We start from the raw sequence: 23829 nt of genomic DNA, 5'->3' as shown, positions 1-23829 counted from the left end.
TGTCTAAGTGTCATAAGGTACAAACTCAGTACACTTAACAGCAATCACAAGAGCTGGTAATTGCCAGCAAATAGAGGAGTGGTGTGGTACAAGGATTAACATCTGCACAAGAATATGGCATGAAGGAGCAATTAGAATCCAAGAGATAAACTTCAGTTCCTTTTCCCCATTAGTGCTCAAAAGAAATTGAATTAGTGCAGAGGAATTTATGAGAAAAGACTTCCTTTGGCAAGCAGAACACACAGTGTATCTCCCTATCTACTCAGATAGATTTCCTGATTACCAGTATAAAACAGTGATGCTGCAGCCCTTTAATCTTCTCCACAGGCTTTTTAGAAGCAGAAGTTAGGACAGATCAGACACAAAGAGACCTCTGAACTGTTAACTCCAGCGAGTGTGTTCATTTTTCCACAGAAATAAATCTTGCTAAGAATTAGGTAATCAGAAGCAGCCAGCAAAGTCCTGCTAAAAAGCTTATGTGAAACGGGTTTATTTCTATTTAGTGTTCAGTTATCCATGCTTTCGTCTGGTAATTCTGTAAATCTACTGCAGAAACATCAACACTCCACACACACTAAGGTTCCATCTTCCACCTCCCTCTTTTCTTGAACTTTTCACACAGTAGAACATCCAGGAGTATTGTTCTTCGTAAATCAACATCAGCTAGAACTCCAATCTGCATCATGTAATGATTTGACACATACAAGGATAACTCACATAACTGTAATTATTGAAATCACCCAGACAATCCTGTTCTTAAAGCCCTACTCAACTCACTATTTGTTGAAGTGAATGAGACCTCTGCATGTGAAGAATCTGCCAAACTACAGCTTCCATGTCAAAATGCAGACCAGCACTCTGCCAGCATAGAATGTAGTAAGATTTTGTACCTCACCTCCACAGTGTGTGAAGCCATAGAGAGCATATCCTTTGTTACACGTACACTCAAACGTGCCTGGATGATTGATGCACATATGGTCGCATGTCCGTTCAAAAGAGCATTCATCAATGTCTGTGAGATTTAAAGGGACACGTCAGTATCATTCAGCCTGACCAGGGAGCGCTTATGAGCTAACAGAGTTGGACAGAAAGATGAGCAGGATTACATAAACTAAGCAAATTCTTTTAAACTAAATAACACAGCACTGTGAAACAACAGCTTTCAAGAGAACAGTTACTTTGCCAAACCAGCTTTTTCTTGGCAAATATGAAACCTGATGCTACGTTTTAACAATTATGTTCTAAATGAAATTGCTCCTCTTCTCTGTAGGGGCTGGGGAGGGAAAGCTGGCAGAAACCCTTTTAAGAAAAGTCCGCATAATGTCTGTGGAAATAGATTTACCAAAGGAAGTATTGCCTTCATGTTTCCCCAGAGATGAAAGTGGGGGCTCAGTTCTTAACTGTGCACTAATACGCAGTGCCTGAGTTAAGGCTACTGGCAAACACAGAGTTCTCTGAGATACACCTGGAAAGAGAGGACTGGAACAATCCAACCCAAACCATTCTATGGTTCTGTTATTTTTTCCATGAATCCACCATATCGCACATTTAGATTTCAGTGTCAGTTTCCAAAAGCTGCTGAGATCTGTTTTCCCAGTGAAAACTTCCCTTGGCATTACAACCCCTTTGCACACATTCTCTTTGTACAGTTAGCAAAAACATCTAATCACAACCTCAGTAAATCGAATGGTAACATGAAGACATTTCCATCACTTTCTAAGGCATCAAACAGTTTGTTATAATAATCAAAGGCACCTAAAACTCTTGTGGCAGTACACTGAGTCACCATCCCTGGATGTGTTTAAAAACAATTTGGATGTGGTGCTCAGGGACATGATTTAGCAGAGGGTTGTTAGGGTAGCATGGTTAGGCTGCGGTTGGACTTGATGGTCTTTAAGTTCTTTTCCAACCTGAGCAATTCAATGATTATGCATGGACAGAAAGATACTGGCTTTATTTCTCCCTGTAAGTTACACTAAGAGCATCAATAGTAGGGAGGAAAAAAAAAAAAAAAAAAGAATTATCCACTGAAGGATATTTTTAATATGACGCTATCTCATTACACCACCAAAAATACCTCCTACAACAGTATCAAGCCAATTGTATTAATTCAGCAGCCGCATCAGAAATTAAAAAGCATACAGTTAAAAAAAAAAAACTAACTGAGGAACGGAAATTATTCTGGAGTCCATTAGCACTTCATCATTGTAGTAGATGTCCAAACCACGCTGATTTGTCCTACTTTTATTGCCTCTCCAGCATACATACCTTGACAAGACTTCTCATCTGTTAATAATTTAAACCCTTTTCTGCAGCTGCAATCAAAACTGCCAACAGTGTTTTTACAGAAATGATCACAGCCTCCATTATTGGATTGGCACTCATCAATGTCTGTGGAAAAAAGAAAAACAAGCAAACAGAAAAAACATGAGTAAGCAGAATACATTCCACATATTTCCACTGTCAGCTCCAGAAAACAGTCATGTTCAGTTGGTGGGGAAGAAGCACAGAAACAAAATCTAATAAACCTATCACAAATCTCGGAGTTAGATCCAGCTCTTAGTAATGACCTGGCCCATTCAGCCTCGTGATTGTATTACTGCTTTCATTCATCTTTTTTTCTGTCAGATACATTTCAGTATATATATATGCACATAAGACCACTTCCCCAAGCTTTGTTTGGAAACACTTGACTTAAACGCTCTCCAACAGGTTTTAGCCCTTTCAAAGTTCTCTCCTAATTTTCCTCCTCCTAAGCCCTGCAGAAATGTGACTTGAGGGAATTCCTGATTTGTCCTTTCCATGCCAACATTAAAGCAAATCCTTTAGCTAATGTTAATTGACTCGGGCATAGGGATTCCATCATTTTTGCCTAGCAGAACATTTAATTATAATCTTAGCATTTAATTATAGGAAAATATGTTCCAATATATTACCAAACACCCTCTTTCTCCTTGCCAGTATTCTAATTATCCTTAGAGCTGCTTGAAACAGCGTAATTCTACTCAGGCTTCTCTGAACTACACTCTAATACTTACTTACAGATTTCTGTAATACCCTGTTGAATGTGGATAGCAGACAATGGGACTGTATGCTTCTAAGAAGCTACAAACCTACACCTCTGAGCTCTACTCCTCCCAGCCCTCACAGGTCCATAACAAGGCCATCTTGGTGAGGGGAGAGCAGAGTGGATTTCTGCATGTGATACACTGTGATGTTCTCACAAGGCAACTGTGCATCACTCCTAGCTACAGTGCCTCCTGGGATCACATTACAAATACAAGCCTTTCTCCACACACTGGATTACCTTCACTTGGAGATGAGTATGCAAGTTGCCAGTACACACATGTCGAAACCCACCTTTGCATGTCTTCCCATCAAACTGGAGTGTGAATCCAACAGGACAGCTGCAGTGAACTCCGGTTGATGTATCTTTACACGTACGATCGCAGCCACCGTTATTAACTGCACACGTTTCTAGCCAACACAAACAAACAGAAACCTACCAGTGTTTGCTCAGGGATATTATAATGGTAAGAAACATCACACGATACAAGCCACAGTTCCAAGGATGCTGATGTTCAACCACATTCAGCCTATAGTTCACTCCACAAGCCTCACTCTGCTCGCATCCACACTTCAGTCTCCAGAAACACTGAACAATCATTGATGAATGTCAGTGGGTGCCATCTTTTTTCCTCATGAAGGAATTCAGTGACACATCTTTGCTTCATCCTCGCTTCCATTTGGGACGCCATTCTGTAATACTGCCCCTCTGCTGCCCTCTTTTGCACAGCAACAACATGTAGTGGGAATTTGGTGGGAGGGTTCAATCTCTACTGCCACATCACTGATATCCATCTCTGACATTGTGGGCCAGCATCACAGAATAAAAGGCAACACTTTCAGAGCAACCCTTGTACACAAGCAACTGCCAAATCTATATATTGCCTCAGTTACACCCAGTTTTTCATGTAGACTCTACAGACTGACATACTGCCTCTGGGTTTTTCATCACTAGGGCCAGTTCTCTTCCATGCAGAGGCATACTTTTAACTGAAGAGAAACAGGTGAAGCGCTGCCCCTCCACAATCAGTTGGAACAGCCACAGCACAGAAAGAAACTGTGCTGTGTTCCCATGGTGAAGTAGAACCATGGAAACACGTGGTACTTTGAGGGCAAGTTCCTGATCTTCCTGCTGACCATCACAAACAATGTACAAAGTTGCTCGTGGTTTATGTCCGTCCTTAAAGGGTACTGTGGCACCATGAGCAGAATTCACAGACGGCTTAAGTTGGAAGGGACCTTAAAGATCATTCAGTTTCAACTCCCCTACAGTGGGCTTGTTGCCACTCACTAGATCAGTCTGCTCTGGGCCATATCCATGCTGGCCTTTGACACCTCTGGGAACAGAGAACTCAGCCCAGAACTGATTCGGACAAATTAAAAAAAGAAAAGAAAAAAAAAGAAAAAGAACAAATATAAAATGTAAAAGGCTTCAGCAAACAGCAAAATTATTTTGGATAAGCACTTTTACCCATGAGTAAACGTCGTTTAACCCGCTTGTCCACATCAGCTCCTGCTGTAACGTTGCCCTCTGGAACTTCGACAGCAGCCTCTTCCCTCTCTATGAGCAAGGAACAAGAAAAAAGCAGATGAGCAAATATGCCCTGACCAGAAACCTCATATATGCACAGACAAGAAAATGGCAACATGATGCACTGAATTAATCAGAGACAGTTGGATCTAATTAGGTAGAAATAAAATTTTTAAAAGAAAACCACGAAGACCCTTCAGCCAAAGCCATGGGAATATGTGGTTGCTTCCATGCAACTCATGTCTGTTTCAGTATTCTCAAATTTGGTAAACAGAAAATGCAGTACTGATGTGGTGAACAGTAACAAGATGAAAGAACCAAATGATCTGTCGTGAGCTGCTCTCTTACAATCACGCTGTCATCATCTATTACAGATGAACGAAAGGACAAGCAGTTTTGCCTGAGCTATTGATTTCAATCAACAGGCTACAAAGTCTCCCAGAGACTGGTTTATAGGTCTCAAGTGCTTTGGATAACTGCTTTTCAAAACTTGTCCTTTAATTGAATTCAGAGTTCTGGTTTTAACATATGTACTGCTTTGGTTACACTCTATGGCTCGTGCTGTTCAAGAAACTTGATCTGAAAATCCTAGAAAGAAAGGAATCTTCTTTGGTTAGTGACAAGCTTTGTGTTTCAAAGGGACCAGAGCTAATTACAGGCTGCAGTAACACGAGGTAGCTACTTACATAGGGAAGCAAAAGTTGCCTGGACCCAACCAGCTCACTCATGCAATAGCAAGCTTTTTAGCTTTGGATTCATTGATGTTTTCTAGCTCTACTAGTAAGTGGAACATTAGCCATGAACATACAGTAATATCAAACCACTCGAGTTGGTCATCAGCAAACACTACTCCTCTCCTCTACATACTGACCCAGGCAGGTTTTCCCATCCACTTGCATGATGTACTTGGGGTGACATCCACAAATAGGCCCATTATCAGCATCATCACATGTATGTTGACAGCCACCGTTTCCATGATTGCATGTTACTAGGAAGAAAATATACATTAGACCACAAATACTTCCAGCCTCTTTAAAAGACAGCACCCCACTTTGTTTCCATCTGGCCATCCAATACACCTTCTTATCACATCCACTTCCTCAAAAACTCCGAGACTCAAACAGTGCACTGTTCTCTTGTGGAGCAGAACTTAAACAATGGTACAACTTCCAAACTACATATTCTTTGGCAAATTATAGATTGGTGCAAGAGTGTCCTGCAAAGCTATTGATTCTGGTTTGCCCTAAAAGCAATCTTAAGACATGTCACACCAGTTTTGCTGTAACATATCAAATCCCACACCACCACAAAGAGAACACTGTTTACTTCAGACAACCATAACCATATGCAGAATGTTGCATACAAATGCAGCTTCTCTGGTTCTTGGACAGCTCAAATCCTGGTCGGCATTCACAAGCAACCCCTCCTTTGGGTGTTTCTCTGCAGATGTGGGCACAGCCATGATCTTTATTCATGCAGCTCATGCCTTCTGCAAAACAGACAAAAGCAAGAGCATCAGCATCCTCGGTAATTCTGTGTGCAGGCAACAAGCAAATAAGATCAGCCCAACATAGACAGCCATCACTTGCAACTTCTGGGAAGTCTCCACAGCATTAGGGCAAAAAGCATGAGCTTACATACTAGCAAGACAGAAAGTCCAGTCCTACAAAGCCACAATGCTTCTCCAGCAGTGATCTTTCCTGCGCCCATGTTCTTTGATTGCAAAGACAAAAAGCAGCAGCCCTAGGTTTGCGCAGCATCTACATTCCCATCTAACACTCTCACCTTATATTTGTGTTCATAAAACCTTTAGCAAAAAACACAAGGTAGTTGGTACATGGCATGTTCAAAGCCTAAAGAGAAGTTCTTAGTTCTCTGATTAAAATGAAGGCTCACCAGACACAGGAACATCATAAGATGTCAGACAAATCACAGAATTGTGAGAGTTGGAAGGGACCCTTAGAGGCCATCTAGCCCAGCTCCTCTGCAATGAGCAGGGACACCCACAGCTAGGTCAGGTGCTCAGCACCCCATACAGTCTGAGCTTGAATGTCTCCAGGGATGGGGCATCCACCACCTCTCTGGGCAACCTGTGCCAGTGCCTCACTACCATTATTGTAAGAATCTTTTTTCTTACATCCAGCTTAAATCTCCCCTTGTATGGTATGAAACCATTGGTATGAACCAAATGGTATGAAACCATTTCCCCTTGTCCTAACAATAGACCCAGCTAAAAGAGTCTGCCCCCTTCTTTCTTACAGCCTCCCTTTAGATACTGAAAAGTTGCTATCAAGTCTCCTCCATCATTCCCACTCCAAACACTGGCCTACACAGTTGACTCCCAAAGCAATGACCAAACGGTGACCAGACAGATGTGCAAACTCTACCTATGCTGTATGACAATTTTTTTCTTTATTTCAAGAAAACCTCTCTAAACAATCCCACTGGAGATTTTCACACCGTTTTCTATTTCTGCACACCTCACAATGGGTGACAATTTGGCGCCCAGTATCTGCCAAAACTCAAAGAAAAAGCAAGGCAGCACCTGTGGCTTTCTTCTTCCTGATGCACCTCATAAAAACATTTTTGACTCTGATAGCTGGGAGCACAGTTTTGCTGAAGCCTTCTCTCTTGCTACAAAACTGCAAAAGGAAACTCCTAAATGAAAATAAAACCACTGTAATGAAAAGCAGAGGTCAGCTCCTTGTCATTACCCCATTACACTTGTTAGGCCCTTGCTCGGCACGCAACCAACTATGGCACCCTTTTTCTGTTAAGAAAGCTTTAAGTAACAATAGAATGGATGTTGCAGAGCCTGGATTATTCTGCTCTACTGGCTTTTTGATTCCTTTCCCACAGTGAGAACCCTTAGAGGTCTAACAAGACAATGACACTTAAATCCTGCAGCACACAGACACAGCCCAAGGAGCCCACATGAAAGCTGCCATCCATTAAGTGCTGTCATTCAAGAAATGGGACAATCCATGAGACCACAAATTAGCCTCATTAACTCTTGTTTTCATGACATCTCCGTACTTAAACGTGCAGTATAATTTGGTCCATTAGCTCAGTGTTGTCAGAAAGCATTAAGAGAATTAGCAGCTTAATTTCTGTTAGCAAAGTTGTTGGCATTGTTTGGTTTGGAATTTTTTGGTTTTGTCTGCTCCGTGCTACAAGTGGGAAATAGCTCAGGCAGGTACTTCAGTGAACCTCACTGATACCAGACAAATGGTTTAAATGCTGAGCTGGGGATTGCTCATTTCTGAGCTAGCAGAGTTCAATCAGGTCTCCACGGAAAGCTAGAAATGCACTTTCCAAAACAGCACACGGTATAATATCAGAGTGTAACAAGTTATATAACCAAATCCACCAAAATCTAGCTGATCTGAAAGAGAGCATTTTATAGAGGAGAAATACACCCACGCTTCCTAGCATTTACTATGAATCTGCTGCAAATTTCCAAAGGTGTAGAAAAAGTGTATTTTCTGTTTGGCCCCATTTTACAAGGATCTATTAGAGAAATGTACAATTCAAGCACTGTTTGCCTGCAGACTCCATCACAGATGCACAGTCTTCCAGGTCACAAGGTCACACTGTTCCAGATCTGTTCTCATGTCACACCGTGGTCCAGCCCCACACCTTGTACTTCCCAGGCACACGACTTCTCGAGCAGCAGTTCTTACCCTGCTGGCACACAAGTCCCTGGGGAAGGAGGTGTCACTGGGCACCTCCCCCTAGACAAGGGAACAGAATCCAGAGCCTGCCTGTCCTTTCTAATGGCCTTTGGGATGTTAACCAGTGGTAAAATCTGTCATAAATATCAATAGCCACTTCAAGATGAACCTTTTTTCTAGTGAAAATTCTATACTTTCCTTCTTTTTTCTATTCTATAACATGCAAGTTAAACACAAAAATAAGCTACAATTGTACAGCTGTCCTGCCAGCCAGAGCAACTGCCTCCCAGTGTAATTCCATTCTCTCACATACTGAGAAATAGCTCGTTCAAAGCAGAAATCCTAGGGAAAAATATGATTTTGCACAACTTCAAGGCAGACAGTTCAAGTGGTTTAAGCAGGGGCCAGGCAGAACCATCACAAACCTCAGAGCATCCCACACACTAGACCAACATGATCATACCAGCTGAAAATCAACTTAAACGAATTATCAGACTCTCCTCTGATAGCTACCTGACCTTGAGTTCTGTCTCACAGTCTTGGAATAGGTGACAGGGAACCAAGAAGATATGAACAAATAAACTCAGAAGAGACAGTGAGCTTGAGGTTTCCTAATAACCCTAGTCCTCAGAAGGAATACAGCAGCCTCAAGCCTCTGCATTTCTTCGATCTACCATTCACTCATTTTCCAGTATTGCAAATCTTTAAGAAGAGTGTGCACTCTTAACTGAGCTGAGAGACAATGAAGGAGATACTGACTTATACTGCAGATAAGAAACAGAACTAAATAGGTGGGCTAGGCAGTATAGGTGGCAAACATTGTTTAGATTGATGCTGTGATGTCTCAAGGGAGGACTAATAAAGGATATGCACTGACAGATAAATATGCAAGGCAGAGACTTAGCAATGAGTGGAAAAGGAGAGAACAAAGTGAGGGGAAGAGATACAGCAATGAGATTTGGCTTACAGCAGACTTGCCCACCCAAGATTAAAAATAGTGGGGAATTCCATGGAGTGCTTCTTCACAGTATTGCAGAAAGAGGCAGGGGGTAAACAGTCACAGAGCTATGGCCTGAAAAAAAAGTAGTTTTAAAAACCCAAACCACCACTTCTGTATTTCAGTATCAAGAATTCCAAAGGTATAATTATTAATGACAGGAAATACTACTGCTGTTAGCTTAAGGGAGGGAGTAGAGTATACTCAAGAAGTAATAAATAAGAAAAGTTGGAAGCTTCTCCTTTCTTAGCATCAGACAAGGTGAGGAGTTGAAGCAACTGATTTTCATTCTTGGATTCATCCATCATCTATGCACATAAACATACACCACTGCTAGCAAACACAGAAACGTGAAGGGAAAAGTTCTGTCCTGCCACTGCAGCCTGCTGCTCTGAGCAATGTCCTGAGAAATCACTGTATCAGCCAACCTCCATGAGACCAAGCCTGGTACCAGAAAACTGATAAAACAGATTCAAACAAGAGATCAATTCAGTTGTATGAGATGACAGCCATCTCAATGCGTGCATCTCTGGATGGCCATATATGTCTATAAAGGCTGATCTCCTCAGTATGGGGATTTTTAAAGTGAGATTTGTTTATTCATGCTCAGATTCCTCTTATAGTCATGCCAACGATAAGTCTTAGATTAAAGAAAGCTTTCCAGCCTTAAATACTTCTGAGCAAGATATTCACCATACAGTTCAATGGACAAATCCCTGATCTGAGCAACCACTTTAAAGTATTCCTCAAGGGCATCCAAAATAATTTTGTTCAACCTGATATCTAATTAGACATCCAAGGCTCTCTGATCTCTCAAAGGTCGCTTCATAAAGGTTTTACTCAAAACAAAGAACAGGATTTGAATACCTTTGGGGCTGACAAACTATAAATCTACTAACTGAAACCTAAACACTATACAGAGAATCTAAAAGGTACCTAGGGGTAATATAGGTACTGGAACCAAAGTGAAAATGGCCAGAGCTCGCTGTTCTTCAGTGTGTTGATGTTCCCTGTAATAGGATGTAGTTCAGCTATCCAATGGAGCATAAAGTACACTGGGAACAGTAGTACTGTCTTTAGGAGGTACAACATACAGACATACAGATGGGATCAAAGAGATATAAGGGATGTGAAGTGCCTTCAAAGTCACTTAGAAGATCTTGACACACCGTTCCTTAAAGGAATTAGGACTTCAAGACCCTTCACAGCCTTGAAAAACTCAAACTCAAAGTACTTTTGAAGCTGCTGTAGAGACTCCACAGTGAACTTTCGTCAGAAACTCCTGCTTGGTGCCTGGGGGGAGGCAGTCAGTACCTTCTGAGCGGTGGATGCACGTATGCTGGTTGTCACTGAGAAAGAAGCCTTCCTTACAGCGACACTCATAGCTCCCCACCGTGTTGACACAAACGTGCTGGCAGCCACCGTTGTTGAACATGCATTCATCTGTATCTGAAAGACAGAAAAAAAGATCAGGTTTATAGCTATCCTGTAGCAATCAGAAAAATTCTTTAGGTTCGAATAGACCACTAAGATCCTCCAGTCCAACTTTCCATCCCCACCATGCCCACTAACCATGTCCCTCAGTGCCACACCTGCACGGCTTCTGAACACCTCTAGGGATGGCAGCTCCACCACCTACCTGGGTAGCCTGTGCCAGTGCCTCACCACTCTTTCTAAGAGGAAATATCTCCTAATATGCAACTGGAATCTCTCTGGTGCAACTTAAGACCATTACCACCAGACACCTAAGACAATTTTGACCAGTCTGTTGTTCCAGCACCATTGCAAAAGTATAGTTTTGCTCCTCCTGCCTGCAGTCTGCCCAGTCAGTCACCATGCTGGCCAATCAGACCAACATCAGAGCAGTCTCAGGGCAGCCAGGAACAAAGTACCAGCACAGATCCACTCTCCACGTAGAACACATGCTTCATCTTGGAGCAGCTGCAGAATACTACCACTAAGCAACCTAGCAAGCTCACATCTAGTCTGAGCATACATGCATCATTCTGTCTCTGCAGGACACAACTTCAGCTCCAAATCTGTGCAAGCAGTATTAGGCAGTTCTCAGTAAAAATCTTCATTCTGATGTAAAGGTGGAACAAAATCAAACATCAGCTCCAAAATCAATTTGGCCTAAATATAAAACCTGCCTCTTCTTCCTCCTTACCTTCACTCTGGATATAAGTCACACATCACAGCATTTCTGACGCTCAGTTTGATCTATTATCCCCAACCTTAGGTCATTAACTTACCTCCAAGGAGCTGTTGTATTGCCTAATAACAGTCAAGGACAAAAGTCTGCTCTGAAAATAGGTTTAATGTCAATTTTACATTACATGGAATTTCAGCAATACTAGAGACTATAGAAACACTCTACTTGTATGGTAACCAGGAGAAACAAAGAATAGAAAAACCTCCTGAGCAACAGGATGTTCATCAGAATTCCAGATCTTCCATTTGATCCCTTAGTTTCTGCAGACTTTTGTAACCTCTGCCAGTAAAAAATAAATAAATAACTATAAAATCCTATCTCAATTTTCAGAGATGCCAGTTTGGACAGGAAGCAAAAATGCTCAGCATCTTAACAAACAATCAACAAGGCCAAGCATTACTTTAGGGAAAGCACTGGTTCCATCTGTAAGTTTCTATGGAATACCACGTTTGCTCCCTGTTCTGTTCATTGTTCCTGTGATAACAGCACAATGTTTTTAATTTAATACTTCAGTATTTCTGGCATAAAACAGCTGCCTTCCAGGAAAAAAAAAAAAAAGAAAAAGAAAATAAAAAAAAAAAGGAGAAAGAGAAAGGCTTTTAGTAAGAAGCATAATGCAGCATTACAACAGATTTAATTTCTGCTGAAGGCAGTGAGTAAGCCAATTGGATGTGAAAGAATGTGACCTGCTCATAGCAACAACGGTGGCTGTCATATGCCTATCACAGAGAAGCAGAGTATTCTAGGGCTCTACAGTGATGTGAATGTGCAAACAATCGTGAATAAACAGCCACCATAAGCCTTCAGCACCACGGTTTTGAACTCCAGCAGATGTTTCTGTCTTACAGGCCTTGGAAAGCTTACAAAATATCATCTCTTTCCAACAAGTAATTGTCTATTTGGCTAAAACCCAGGCACACAGCTGAGATCTTCAAAAATGAGGGTGAGAGGGGAACGACCATGGTGTGAACAAAGTAAATAAACAGATTAAGAGAAGATGTGATCCAATTTGCTGCATGCCAAAATATTTATTTAAAGTTTACATCACATCTCAACAATTGGCTGGTCAGTGGTAAAGACTTCATTGTATGTCAGTGGCATTTTATTTTGGAAAGTCTGCCACGCAGCTCCGAGCAGCTTCCCAGCAATGGAACAGGTGGTAGATTTTGGTCAAAGATATGCCTGTGCCTTACTGATCCCAAACAAGTCAGCTGAAGCACGTCCTAGAACGGCACCCTTTGGTGCCACTGCAAGAGGCAACGCGTTAGCTCACATTCAGCCCTCCCTGGTAACCTCATCTGAACTCCGGTGTGTTTACACAAAGGCGCCAGAGAAAAATAAGACGTCCTTCCTAATAAGTTAAAGCATCAGCAGATACTTTTGCCTCCCTCTCTGCCTTCTTTAGTGAAATACTTGAGATTTGGCAACTTCATCCTCTGCTCGGCTTATGCTCCAACAAAGTCAATCTGTGGTTTTGCAGTAGGTAAAGCACAACACAACCCCACTGGAGACTCCAGAGCTTTTCTGTTGTCACCCATATATGGTCTGACCCCCCTTCTGATGTGCCATTAACCCCTGGGAAATGGGAAATAGCTGGAAAACCAGCTATTCATAGGAGCCAATGCTTTGTAAGCCCTAGATCTGCGAGCGCCACTCTCCACCAGACAAACTGATGAAGTGTAGCTGATGACCACCACCTCCCAGAGATGCAGTTATTGTTACCTTAGCACCCCCAGTCGCCATGTTCATGAGCACACTCCTTACCCAGGCAGTTGTGGCCGTCGTGAGCCAACATAAAGCCATCGTAGCAGGTACAGCGGTAATTTCCAGGGATGTTGAAGCACTCGTGGACGCAGCCTCCATTGAAGTCGTTATCACATTCATCAATGTCTAACGAATAAAGCAAAAGTCAGTATGATGGATGTGTTACAGACACTTTGTGACATGACCACATAAATGTCAACATCAGCTGCTGCCCCAGATTGTCGTTGTCTTGCAAATAGAGCATGTTTAACATGTCATACGCTGCCGATGTCCCAAAAACGTGACAAAATACCCTGAAACTGCCATGTGGATTTATTTCATAGCCCAAGGCTTTAAGGCTGCTGATTAAACAACAAGCTAGCAGTAAGACCAAGTGACACTGCTAGGCTAAAAGCCATGTCACCAGCTCTTTTTGATTCCGCAATCAAGAAACACAGAAGGTATTCTGACTTTAGGATCATCCTGGAGAACAAGTGATCCTCCTTGTTTTAAGACACATTTCTTTAATTTTCTGTTTTGCCTTAGGAATATTTCATGTTTTCACATGTAACATCACAGTAAGTTCTAGTAACCTCATCTTTACAAGGCTGCCTGATAAAGGAATGGCTGAAAGCTCCATCTAAAGGCCTTCTGAACAGTCAGAGGCTGCGTTCTGGGCTCCTTGCAGCAGATAGGAGTATATGACACTATCAAAGGGTAACAGCACACAAGGGGAAGTCAGAATACTTGTATCACCAGATCGCTGTCATGGCCCATCACAGCAGAACTCAAGTTGATTGACAGCTCATATGAACACATCATATGGTTATTCTGGGGAACTCCGTGCTGAAGGGCATCACTCGCACCAAAACCTTTAAAGTGCTCAAAATCCACGTCTGTTAACACACATTCGACATGGATAATTCGCTTCAGAACAGCAATATTCATAAAAGATGTGCTACAACGTGGGAGATCACAGCAAATTGCTTACAAGACCCACGTTCTGCCTCTATGCTGCCGGTGGGAAATGTTTCTGACACGTTCCAGTAGCTCAGAACCTTACAGGGAGGGAGAGAGATGCCTCTGCACACTCAGAGCTGCTGTCACGTTACCTTCACATTTCTTCCCTTCGCCGGTGTAGCCAACCTTGCACATGCACTTGTACAGCTTGGGGGTGTTCTGGCAAATGGCGTCCGGGTGGCAGTCATCGAGCCCCAGGGCACACTCATCCACATCTGCAAAGAGACAGCAGGGTCAGGGGGTGCCAGGGATGGGGAAGGGGGCACACGCCCTGCACACATCGCAGACTGCGTGGCATCAGGCTGCAGGCATGCATACACATACATACATACACATACATGCACGTGTTTGCAGTTGGAGGCAGAAACATGCAGAAACCATCTCTGAGCTGACATGTGTACGCTGGCTGTACCTGGATACCAATGGATCTGTGAGCAACTCGGGTCAGCCTGTGCTACGGTTACGTACCCATGGATAAATACATCTACGCTGGGAACTCCGTGAGGGTTAGCTGATAGTTGCACAGAGATTCTACAGATAGCAGAAGGAGCCACGGCTGCACCTCTTCACAGAGTGATGGAGAACAGGAGGAGCACAGTTACCCTCCTGGGTACCAAACACAGTCTCTGGAGGAGCTCTGACACACCCGTGCCATTGCTCTCAGGATGCCAGTGGCCTCAAACCGATGGAAGGACTTTACAGAACTGCGATATCTGAGTGTCACCGAGCCCGGCGCACTGAAACACCGACTTACCGTTGAACTGACGCGTAAGCTATTATCAGCGCCAATCCTTTTAAATACAAAAGCGGTGTCTGCGAGCAGCCATCAGAGCACGGCACGCCGACATCCGCGTGGGAGCTTCGGGGCAGAGGAAATGGGGAGAGAGAGAAACGCGGACAGGAGCAAGTCCTGGGGATGGAGAAGCACAGAGAGAAGGAGGAGAGGAAGAGCCGTCACGGGCAGCAGAGACATCGGCTCCATTCGGCAGAAGTCAGACGCGGACAGGAGGCTTCCAGAGAGAGAGAGCAGCAGGAGGAGCGCCCGCGCACCCCACGCAGATTAGAGAGCGGCTGCAGGAGCAGCAGGACGGGCTGCAGAACGGCAGCAGAAGGTGACTCCTTCCGTAGCCAAGCGCTCCTAGAAGGGGATCACTTTCTAGCTGGGAATTTCAGCCAACACCTCTCCCGTTCACAATCACAGCATTCATCTCCCTCTTTCATTTGCAGTCACGGAACACGCCTGTAGGTACCGCGGCGCTGCCAACTTCTGGAAGGGCTCGTTAACCCCTCGCGGAGCCGATCGGCGCTCAGCGGGGCTCAGGTGCGCGCAGCGCAGCGCACTCACGGGCTGCGACGGCCGCGGGACTCGGCCCCGGGGCTGGAGGGGGACGCACCTGCCCGGCCCGCGGCCCCGGTGCGCACCGAGGGCTGCATCCAGAGCGCGGCGTTAACGCGCGGCACTCACCGGGCGGCGGCGGGGCGGCGTGGCCCGGCGCGGGCAGCAGCAGGAGCAGCAGCGGCAGCGCCCGCGCCCCCGCCGCGCTCGGGCGGCCGCCGGACCCCATCGGTGGCGCTGCGGCGGCGGAGGCTGCGGCTGCCGCTGCCGGGCGGGAGGGAGGAGGCGGCGGAGGGACGTGCCGCGGGACCGCCTCGAGCCGACAGCGGGCGCGGGGCTGGGCGGGCCTCGTGCGGGGGCCGGGCCGTCCCTCCCGCCCCGGCGGCTCCGCGGCCCCCCGCCCACGGGAAGCCCGCCCAGCACCTGCGGCCGCCCCGCACGCAGGTGTCCGGGCAGCACCGCGCCCCTGCGGCACTCGGAGCCGCTCTCGGAGCCCGCCGCGACCCGGTGCCGTGAGCCGGAGCGCAGGGCCGGGCTCCGTGCGCTATCCATTATAACTGCCCGAGCGGCGCTCCGGCTGTTGGGGGATGCTCCTTTCCAACCCTCCGTTGTTTTGTTCTGTGGGAAATGCCCGGCTCTGTCTCGCTGTAAGGGCGGTGGATACGCATTAGTAAATCTTCGGAGTGGAACTTTCCCTCAGCCTTTGTCCCCGGTTCCTTAATGGGAGCTATAAATTACCGCTTTCTCGCTGGAGCATCAGGCTTCAGTGCGTCTGAAACGATCAAAGTTACTCTCTTTTAAAATCCAGTGAGAAGCGACCCATTGTACAGCGGGACCGTGTCAGCCCCCGTCAGACCCATCCGTACGTGCACAGAGCTCCACGCCGTGCCCCAAGACGTGCCCCCAGCAAGCAAGAAAGGAATGAAGCTTTTCCCCACAGTCTCTACACTCTGGTGAATCACAGAATCACAGAATTATCAAGGTTGGAAAAGATCATCTAGTTCAACCATCACCAATACTTCCCAGCTAAATCATATCCCTCAACACAACATCCAAACGTTTCTTGAACACCCCCATGGTCGGTGACTCCACCACCTCCCTGGGCAGTGCATTCCAATGCCTGAACACCCTTTCCGAGAAGTAATACTTCCTAGTGTCCAGCCTGAATCTCCCCTGGCACAGCTTGAAACCATTCCCTCTAGTTCTATCATCGATTACACGAGAAAAGAGGCAGACCCCCAGCTCCCCCAACCTCCCTTCAGGAAGTTATAGGGAGCAATAATGTCTCCCCTGAGCCTCCTCTTCTCCAGGCTGAACATTCCCAGCTCCTTCAGCCTTTCCTCATAAGGCCTGTGCTCCAGACCCCTCACCAGCTTTGTAGCCCTCCTCTGAACACGTTCCAGGGCCTCAATGTCTTTCTTGCAGCGAGGGGCCCAAAACTGGACACAGTACTCGAGCTGCGGCCTCATCAGTGCCACAGGGGGACAATTATCTCCCTGTTCCTGCTAGTAACACTGTTTCTGATACAAGTAACAGTGAATGAGCAGTTACATTTGTGGTAGGAACACACACACACCCACACGCCTCATAGGAGCCAACACCATCGAGTCCAGCCCCTGGCTCCATGCAGGACCACCTCACCCAGGAGCACTGCTTACGGTGTCCCTGTGAGCAGTTCCCAACATGCAGAGAGCATTTCCCATTGAAGGATGTGCCCTCATGCCGCTGCCTTACAGAAAAGCTGTTACACATCCTTAATCTTCCCCTCCATCTTCCTCCAGGAACTTGACAAACGCTCACCCAGATAAAACTCATCACAAGAAACAATGGCAGACACAACAACCACACTGATAACCTGTAAGAGAAGGCATGAGGAGCCCAAATCCCACAAAACCAATGCTTTCAGAGGCACAATAAAAGCAAAGCTGCTCATTTGCTTTTGTAAACTGAAATAAAAAGTGACAGAAATGTTTAGGAATGCCCAAATTAGATCAAAAGACCTCAACACACAGCTTGGAAAACAAACAGGAACAGTTTTAGATTTATCTTAGTTAATCAAACCATTTTTCAGTACGTAAATCTCAAAGTGCTTTGTGAAGGATCTCGGCTATAATTAACGTGTAACGCTCATTTGTTTATGAGGAAGGATTGCCATTAAAGTCTCTCTTTGAAGACACAAACCAGACTGAAGCTCAGACCCAACTCGGATGTCTCCCTGCAGCCCTTTTTAACTATTTCCGTTCAGCCACAGTCGCAGGGATGGCTGACTACAAAGCTCCGTAAGGGCAGAGCATGGCTTAAAACAGATGAAGCTGACTCTGAAGAACTAAAGAGTGTTGAGCAGGAATAAAAACAAACTTAGCAGGGGCAGTTTAACTAGGACAGACTCCAAACAGCGCTGTTTTTTGACAGCAGTTAAAAAAAAAATAACCAGCATCAAAGAATTTTAGAGAGGAAAATAGCTGCTTATCCCATGCAGCACAGGTAAGCAGGGTACCTTTGTTCATGAAGCAGCGATCCTTCCATCAGCAGCAATCTCCTTGAGGCACCTCGCAGCCTTCCAGCCTAAGCTGTCTCAGCCTCCTGCAGACAGCAGTTCCATCCAGATGCTTAAGGCAGAGAGACATTGAAGTTTTACTTTTGGAAAAGGCTCGTCCATCTGAAAATGTACCTGCTTCTTCCTGTGGTATTAATGCACATGCTGTGGTTTTGCCAGCACTGCTCATTGCAAACTTCCTCTAACCATCGGGGCTGTCACAAACACTGAGTGCTGCTCCAAAGAAGCTCTTCCATACAACCATACCCAACTGCCTGGAGAGAGCTGAATGCATTTCTCTGAGAGCTGGGGATAAAACTACTAACCCACGTGTTTTCATGTATATAACATCTCAGAGCTTTCATTTCAAGACCTCTTTGTCTCCACATGCACACCAGGCTTTGAACAGTTGCTGTCCTTTCGGATGAATCACTCAGACTTTTGCACTTATGCTTTCCATGTGCCCAGGGGTTTTTACAAGCTACTGCTGACATTGTGGAGATCTACAGCAATAACATGGCTCCAGCAGTCAGCACTGGGCTGTGCAGGTTAACAGTGGGTTTCAGTGAGAGGGGCCTACACACAGCCTACCTCAGAGACAGGCTCTGGGGAGGCAGGCTGGGAGGGCACCATCTTATCCAGCCCAAACAGAAGCAGGATGCACTGGAAAGCACGTTTTGGGTGAAGCAGGATATGAAGGTGGGTAAAGCTGACTTTGCTCTCCACCCTTCTCATGTAACAGGCACATAAAGCTCCCAGTACATCGGCAGCAGAAGCACTATAGGCTACAGAAGCATAACAAGAAGTGAGTTCCTCTCCTGCTTGTTTACTGGTCCACTCAAAACCTAGAAACCAGATGTAATAAACAGTAAGACATGCAGAACCGGTTTTTAGGAGAGATAAGCTGAGCACTATCTAATGAACGCAGATTAGAGGACTCCACTAGTATGTGCTTCAAATCATGCTAAAAAGCAAATGAAAGAGAAGGGAGCATTCTTTTGCCTCTATTTCAGCACACCCTTCACCCAGGAATTCCAGCCCTGGAACTGCCACATTAGATCTTATCCTAGGAAGAAATGAAGTGAAACAGGCAAGAAAAATGGGCATACTTCTGCAACAGATGCAGCACTGATCAGTCTCAGAGATTGAGGACAGTGCTATTTTCCTCACTTAACCTTGCAGTTGAAGCATACAGCAGTGCCTGTGAGTGTAGACACAGGCACTCTCACAAAGATCTACATTTGCCCCTCTGGCTCTGTCTTCCCTGTTCCCCAGTCACTTAGTAGGCATCTTCTTCCCCAGTCGATGCATCTGAGGGGCAGCTGCTTGCAAGAATGCTACACTGGAGCAGGGAGGAGGCTGGCTCCATTTGGCTGAACAGATCAAACACAAAACAGTACAAAACAAAACAACAACAACAACAAAGAGTATAATATCACGTACTTAGTTGCTACAGCATGAACAGCTAATGAAAGTTGGGCTTCTAATGAACTTCACCTAAAATCAGACATCCAAATGACATACATACCTTCACTCAGGCAAAAAGGAAAGAGACAATTAACTACACTGCATTAAGAGGCTTTTAAAAATAGCACATTAATGCTATTTCTCATGTTAGAAGAGAAATTTTATTGCAATTCAGCAACTGTAAAACTGTCGTGTATGTCCAATTCACATTTCATGTCCAATGGATTCAAATGTCACAGGAAAAATAAAAAAGGAGAACAGTACCTGGTTTTGCCATCATAATGTAAACTTCAACACCCACCATTTAAAAAAGAAAAGTCAATGATTTCCCCACTTAGTAAAATATACGGTTTATAAGGTATTGATGCTTCCTCTAACAGCCGATCTAAAGGTATAAAATAATTTACAAAGATGAGAAGTACATCTACAGTATCTTCAAGTATTTTCAAGTATCCTATAGCATCTTGCACTATGGACAACAATCTTCTGACAATATACAGAAAAAGTTAACTCTGAATTTCACTGCAGAAACAAAACCTTAACATGTTCATGAATCCAGAACACATCAAAAGATGGATCTTCCACAACCAGCAGGTCCCGTTTTAACAATCTGGGTTTTTAAAATGGAAAAAAATCTTCAGTTCACGAGTACATTTTTAACCACGGGTGGTTAATTTTATGGCAGATAAAGGTGCTTTTTGTATAAACTTACTGTATTTCAAACGAGTCTTTATTAATTTGCCTTTTATCCTTGCATTAAGTATCACATCAACTCTGATAGCATTAATCAAACAAGTAATTTATAGGAGATAGCCTGTTTTTTCCTCAAATCAGGTATCAGCCTGCAAACATGTTTGGCCAATGTAGTGCTATGCATTTACTGCAATAGGAACTACTTACTTTTTATCATTATATTTCTGCATCTACAGAATGTGTGCGCTAATGTGACTCTCAGTGCTGAGTTAAATATTATCTGTTTCCCAATAACTGCAATAATAACCATCAGCACAGCCATATTAACTCACACCTACCAAGCCTGAATTCTCATTTTAGAACAGTAACAGCAAATAATTACAGTTCCATTACACTACAGCTCATTTCTGAGCCAAAAAAAAACCCCAAAAACCCAAAACAACCACAAAACTGCAATGCTACTTTTAGGGAGATGGATTTTACATAGTAAAGGGTAGAAGACTGTGACAACATCATTTCTTTTATATAAATGTTATCCAATTGAGCAGCAAAAAGGAACAAATGAAATGCTGGATCCAAATGTAATTCTGTAGGGCTGATGCTACGTCAGTGAGAGCAGTAGCTTCGCTTGGGGCAAACACTGAAGAGCAATAAGGATTATGGCTGCGACTACAGACTGAACCGCACAGAGCAGAGATGCCAGCAAAGTCTCTTCCCAAAACTTGAACCCAGGCTATATTCAGTGTCTCAGTCTTCCTTGGCATCCATTAAAGAATACAGAAAAAGTGCTTTGTATCTTCATGGGATTAGGCTATTCATCCCCATGAGGAAGAATCTATCATAAAATGGTCTCTCCTTTGAAAATAAATTGAGGAGACAGGAAGATGATCTCTTTCATCTGAACATTTAGCACATAGGATACTGTCACTGGTGGACCGTTTCAGTTCCATGGGCTATACAAAGAACACCCACCACCTGGGAACAAGCAAACCCTGACCTGTGTCCACTCTATGCATCTCACTGTTGTAACGAGGCCAGAAAGACCCACATCAAAGCAAGCCATTAGGCCAGTATAATTGTCCCACATTAGATGAGCAAATGCAAGCAAATAAAAATGTTAGTTCAAGGTTAACTACCTCACGTAAGATAAAATTAATCCACACTTTGCTCTAAGATACAGATACAGTTTTAACAGATCAACTGACATGATACGATCAAAATGGTTAATCCAACCCTCTTTTCATACAGACGTATCCACTGTGAAATATACAGGCCTAGTAAAACCATTTTTAAATAGAGCTGAAAGCACTGTAGGGTTTGTTTGTTGTTTTACGCTATCTTTACTATATAAATAAGCAATGTGGGGCGAGTACAGAAAGATTCTCTCAAAATATTAAGTTGAATACATGAATTCTCAAAATAAAGTACTTGTTATATTTTTGCCCTTCCGAGACTGAAAAAAACAGACACAGAAAATCCTTGTGTGAAATGCTGCTGCAAGCCCCAGGCTGAAAGAATTCACACCCACCCAGCCTGAGGAGTGGCTTGAATATTGCCCTTGCACCTTTCTAATGCTATCATTCAACCAAAGCAGAACTCTGCTCTGATTTAAAAAAAAAAATAAAAATAGTAGTGATAAAGTAACATCTCCATTTGATTATGAAATAAATAGGACAAAAGTAAAAATACTCAACAATTTAATACATGTACTATGCTTATAAATTATGGAAATAAAACTAACAAGACGTCACTAATCTGAAGGTAAAGAAAAGCTACTACAACAATGTATGATCCAAAAAACTTGGACTCTGCTTCTCCAGAGAGAGACAATACTGAGAGAAGTTTATACAGTGGAGACCTCTTAAATACATAGCCCTGAATTTCTGTGCAGTAATTTGTGGTGCTGATAAATCAGCCTGTTAATTCACATACTCACTTCAAAGAGATTTTTATCAGAGGATTCAAATGAACGGCGCTGCCTTTTAGGCATTTGCCAATTTCCAGCTCTTCAATAAATTAAACCTTCAAAATGTTTGTTTTATCACAGAATTGGACTAAGTTTTTCTGCTAAAAACAAAAGCATCCCAAATGAAGTTGATGGTGACAAGACACATCCATGCAACACAAAGAAAGAACATATTACTCACTGTCTTTTCGGACCAATTAATAAATCTTGATTTCTTAAAAGGATTGCAGTTGTTATTCTGCAGGAGTACGAACATCTTTCTTTAATCATCTAGCATTTGGGAAACCCACGTTCCTCTTTATTAGCAGTTAAGAGAATTACCAGCAGCAACTACATGCCAAACTTCAAAAGGCTGGTTCAAGTGGAAACATTTTTTGCACCATAAACACATATTCCAGGTTTTCGATTTAAGTGGGCTGCACTGTAAATTCTGAATTGCAACATAACAAAGCCAGTTGTATCATAGATTATTATTTTTTTTTTAAGACAAACTTACAACACAACAATAGGTTAAATAAATAAAAAACATCAGTTAAAAACACGCTTCACTTCTTCTGTGCAACCGTGTATCAATATGAAAAATATTACTTCAATCTCTGCACAATTCATGGTTGAGTCTCCTGGAATTCTCTAAAAATAATACTGATAACAAAAATAAAGGAAAACGTGATTTGTTGACAAGTCAGTGCTTTGGAGCTATCAAAAAGCACACATGAGGATTTGTAGTTCCCTTGCAGCAGAACAGTGACCCAACACGTTAAAAATCAAACATTGGTAATAATGTTAATATATAAAATATTAGTTTAAAAACTATAGAATGACCTTTCTCAGCAGAAATGGAGTGTATACATTGGGCTCTATGACATACAGCATATCTGAAGGCAAGTTCACAGAATGCTGAAAGGCTCACCGCACCTTTTCTATGGCAAGGAAATACTGCAGCTTTAAAATAAGCTGCACAATACTCATCTCTATCTCTTTCACATGAAAGTGTGTAAAAAGCAAATCAGCAAATAAACTCTAAAATAGATTTATACCAAAATCCTCTTTTTTACATTGAGTTTACAGCTTCTATCCATTTGCCTGTACTATTATTGGAGTTTCCTTCAAGAAAAGTCCACGTTGCATTTTAGGGCCATGAACAAGTTCACGATACAATGTACTGGCAGACAGAACTTTTGCATACTAACGAGATCCACTCCTTGTTGCTTTTCTTTTTTGTTGGTGGTGTTTTAAACACAGTTTTTGTTGTTTCTTGTGGGACAAGAGGTCAAATATCGATTCCTTTGACAAGGGACGCCTCCAGCGTAATGTTGAACTCCTGCAAGGTCTGCAGCACTCGAATCAAAGAATTCACAAGAGTATGATCTTTAATCAATGCTGTGTCTTCATACATCTGTGCTGTGATTGGGCAGTCTGCGAGCAAGGCGATCCAGTGATGCAAAAGGTGGTCTCTGACATATAGAGCAATATGGAAACAGAAATAAAAATACAGCAAAGTTAATTTCTCATTTTTATTTATTTATTGTTCCTTGCCTTCCAAATTGATTTATCAGTTTCTCCACATATTATTATAAGGTGAGGAAGG

General features: G+C 43.5%; 2 protein-coding genes across 10 annotated transcripts in view; both read right to left on the bottom strand.

Moving 5' to 3' along the window:
* The window catches only part of SCUBE2 (signal peptide, CUB domain and EGF like domain containing 2), a 37968-nt gene extending 22159 nt beyond the window's left edge, over positions 1 to 15809 (bottom strand). For 3 of the 6 annotated variants that reach the window (XM_032444964.1, XM_032444963.1, XM_032444965.1), the window contains exons 1-10: positions 15709 to 15809; positions 14336 to 14458; positions 13245 to 13370; positions 10583 to 10717; positions 5961 to 6086; positions 5469 to 5585; positions 4538 to 4627; positions 3361 to 3477; positions 2269 to 2391; positions 896 to 1012 (exon numbers count right to left, since the gene is read on the bottom strand). In XM_032444964.1, coding sequence (XP_032300855.1) covers positions 896 to 1012; positions 2269 to 2391; positions 3361 to 3477; positions 4538 to 4627; positions 5469 to 5585; positions 5961 to 6086; positions 10583 to 10717; positions 13245 to 13370; positions 14336 to 14458; positions 15709 to 15808 — 1174 coding nt within the window. In that variant the 5' untranslated portion in view covers position 15809. Of the gene's footprint in view, positions 1 to 895; positions 1013 to 2268; positions 2392 to 3360; positions 3478 to 4537; positions 4628 to 5468; positions 5586 to 5960; positions 6087 to 10204; positions 10563 to 10582; positions 10718 to 13244; positions 13371 to 14335; positions 14459 to 14711; positions 14927 to 14997; positions 15615 to 15708 lie in introns of those variants that run through there. The other 3 variants (XM_015864064.2, XM_015864063.2, XM_032444966.1) reach the window with 3 other exon arrangements.
* Positions 15810 to 19724: 3915 nt separating this feature from the next.
* Positions 19725 to 23829, bottom strand: part of DENND5A (DENN domain containing 5A) — a 52521-nt gene continuing 48416 nt past the window's right edge. For all 4 annotated transcript variants that reach the window (XM_015864056.2, XM_015864057.2, XM_015864059.2 and 1 more), the window contains one exon: positions 19725 to 23695. In XM_015864056.2, coding sequence (XP_015719542.1) covers positions 23512 to 23695 — 184 coding nt within the window. In that variant the 3' untranslated portion in view covers positions 19725 to 23511. The remainder of the gene's footprint in view (positions 23696 to 23829) is intronic.

Source organism: Coturnix japonica, chromosome 5 (genome assembly GCF_001577835.2).
Source record: "Coturnix japonica isolate 7356 chromosome 5, Coturnix japonica 2.1, whole genome shotgun sequence".
NCBI classification, from domain to species: Eukaryota; Metazoa; Chordata; class Aves; order Galliformes; family Phasianidae; genus Coturnix; species Coturnix japonica.
Note: the sequence above shows the minus strand (reverse complement) of the source record. Positions and strands in the feature narration are given on the sequence as shown.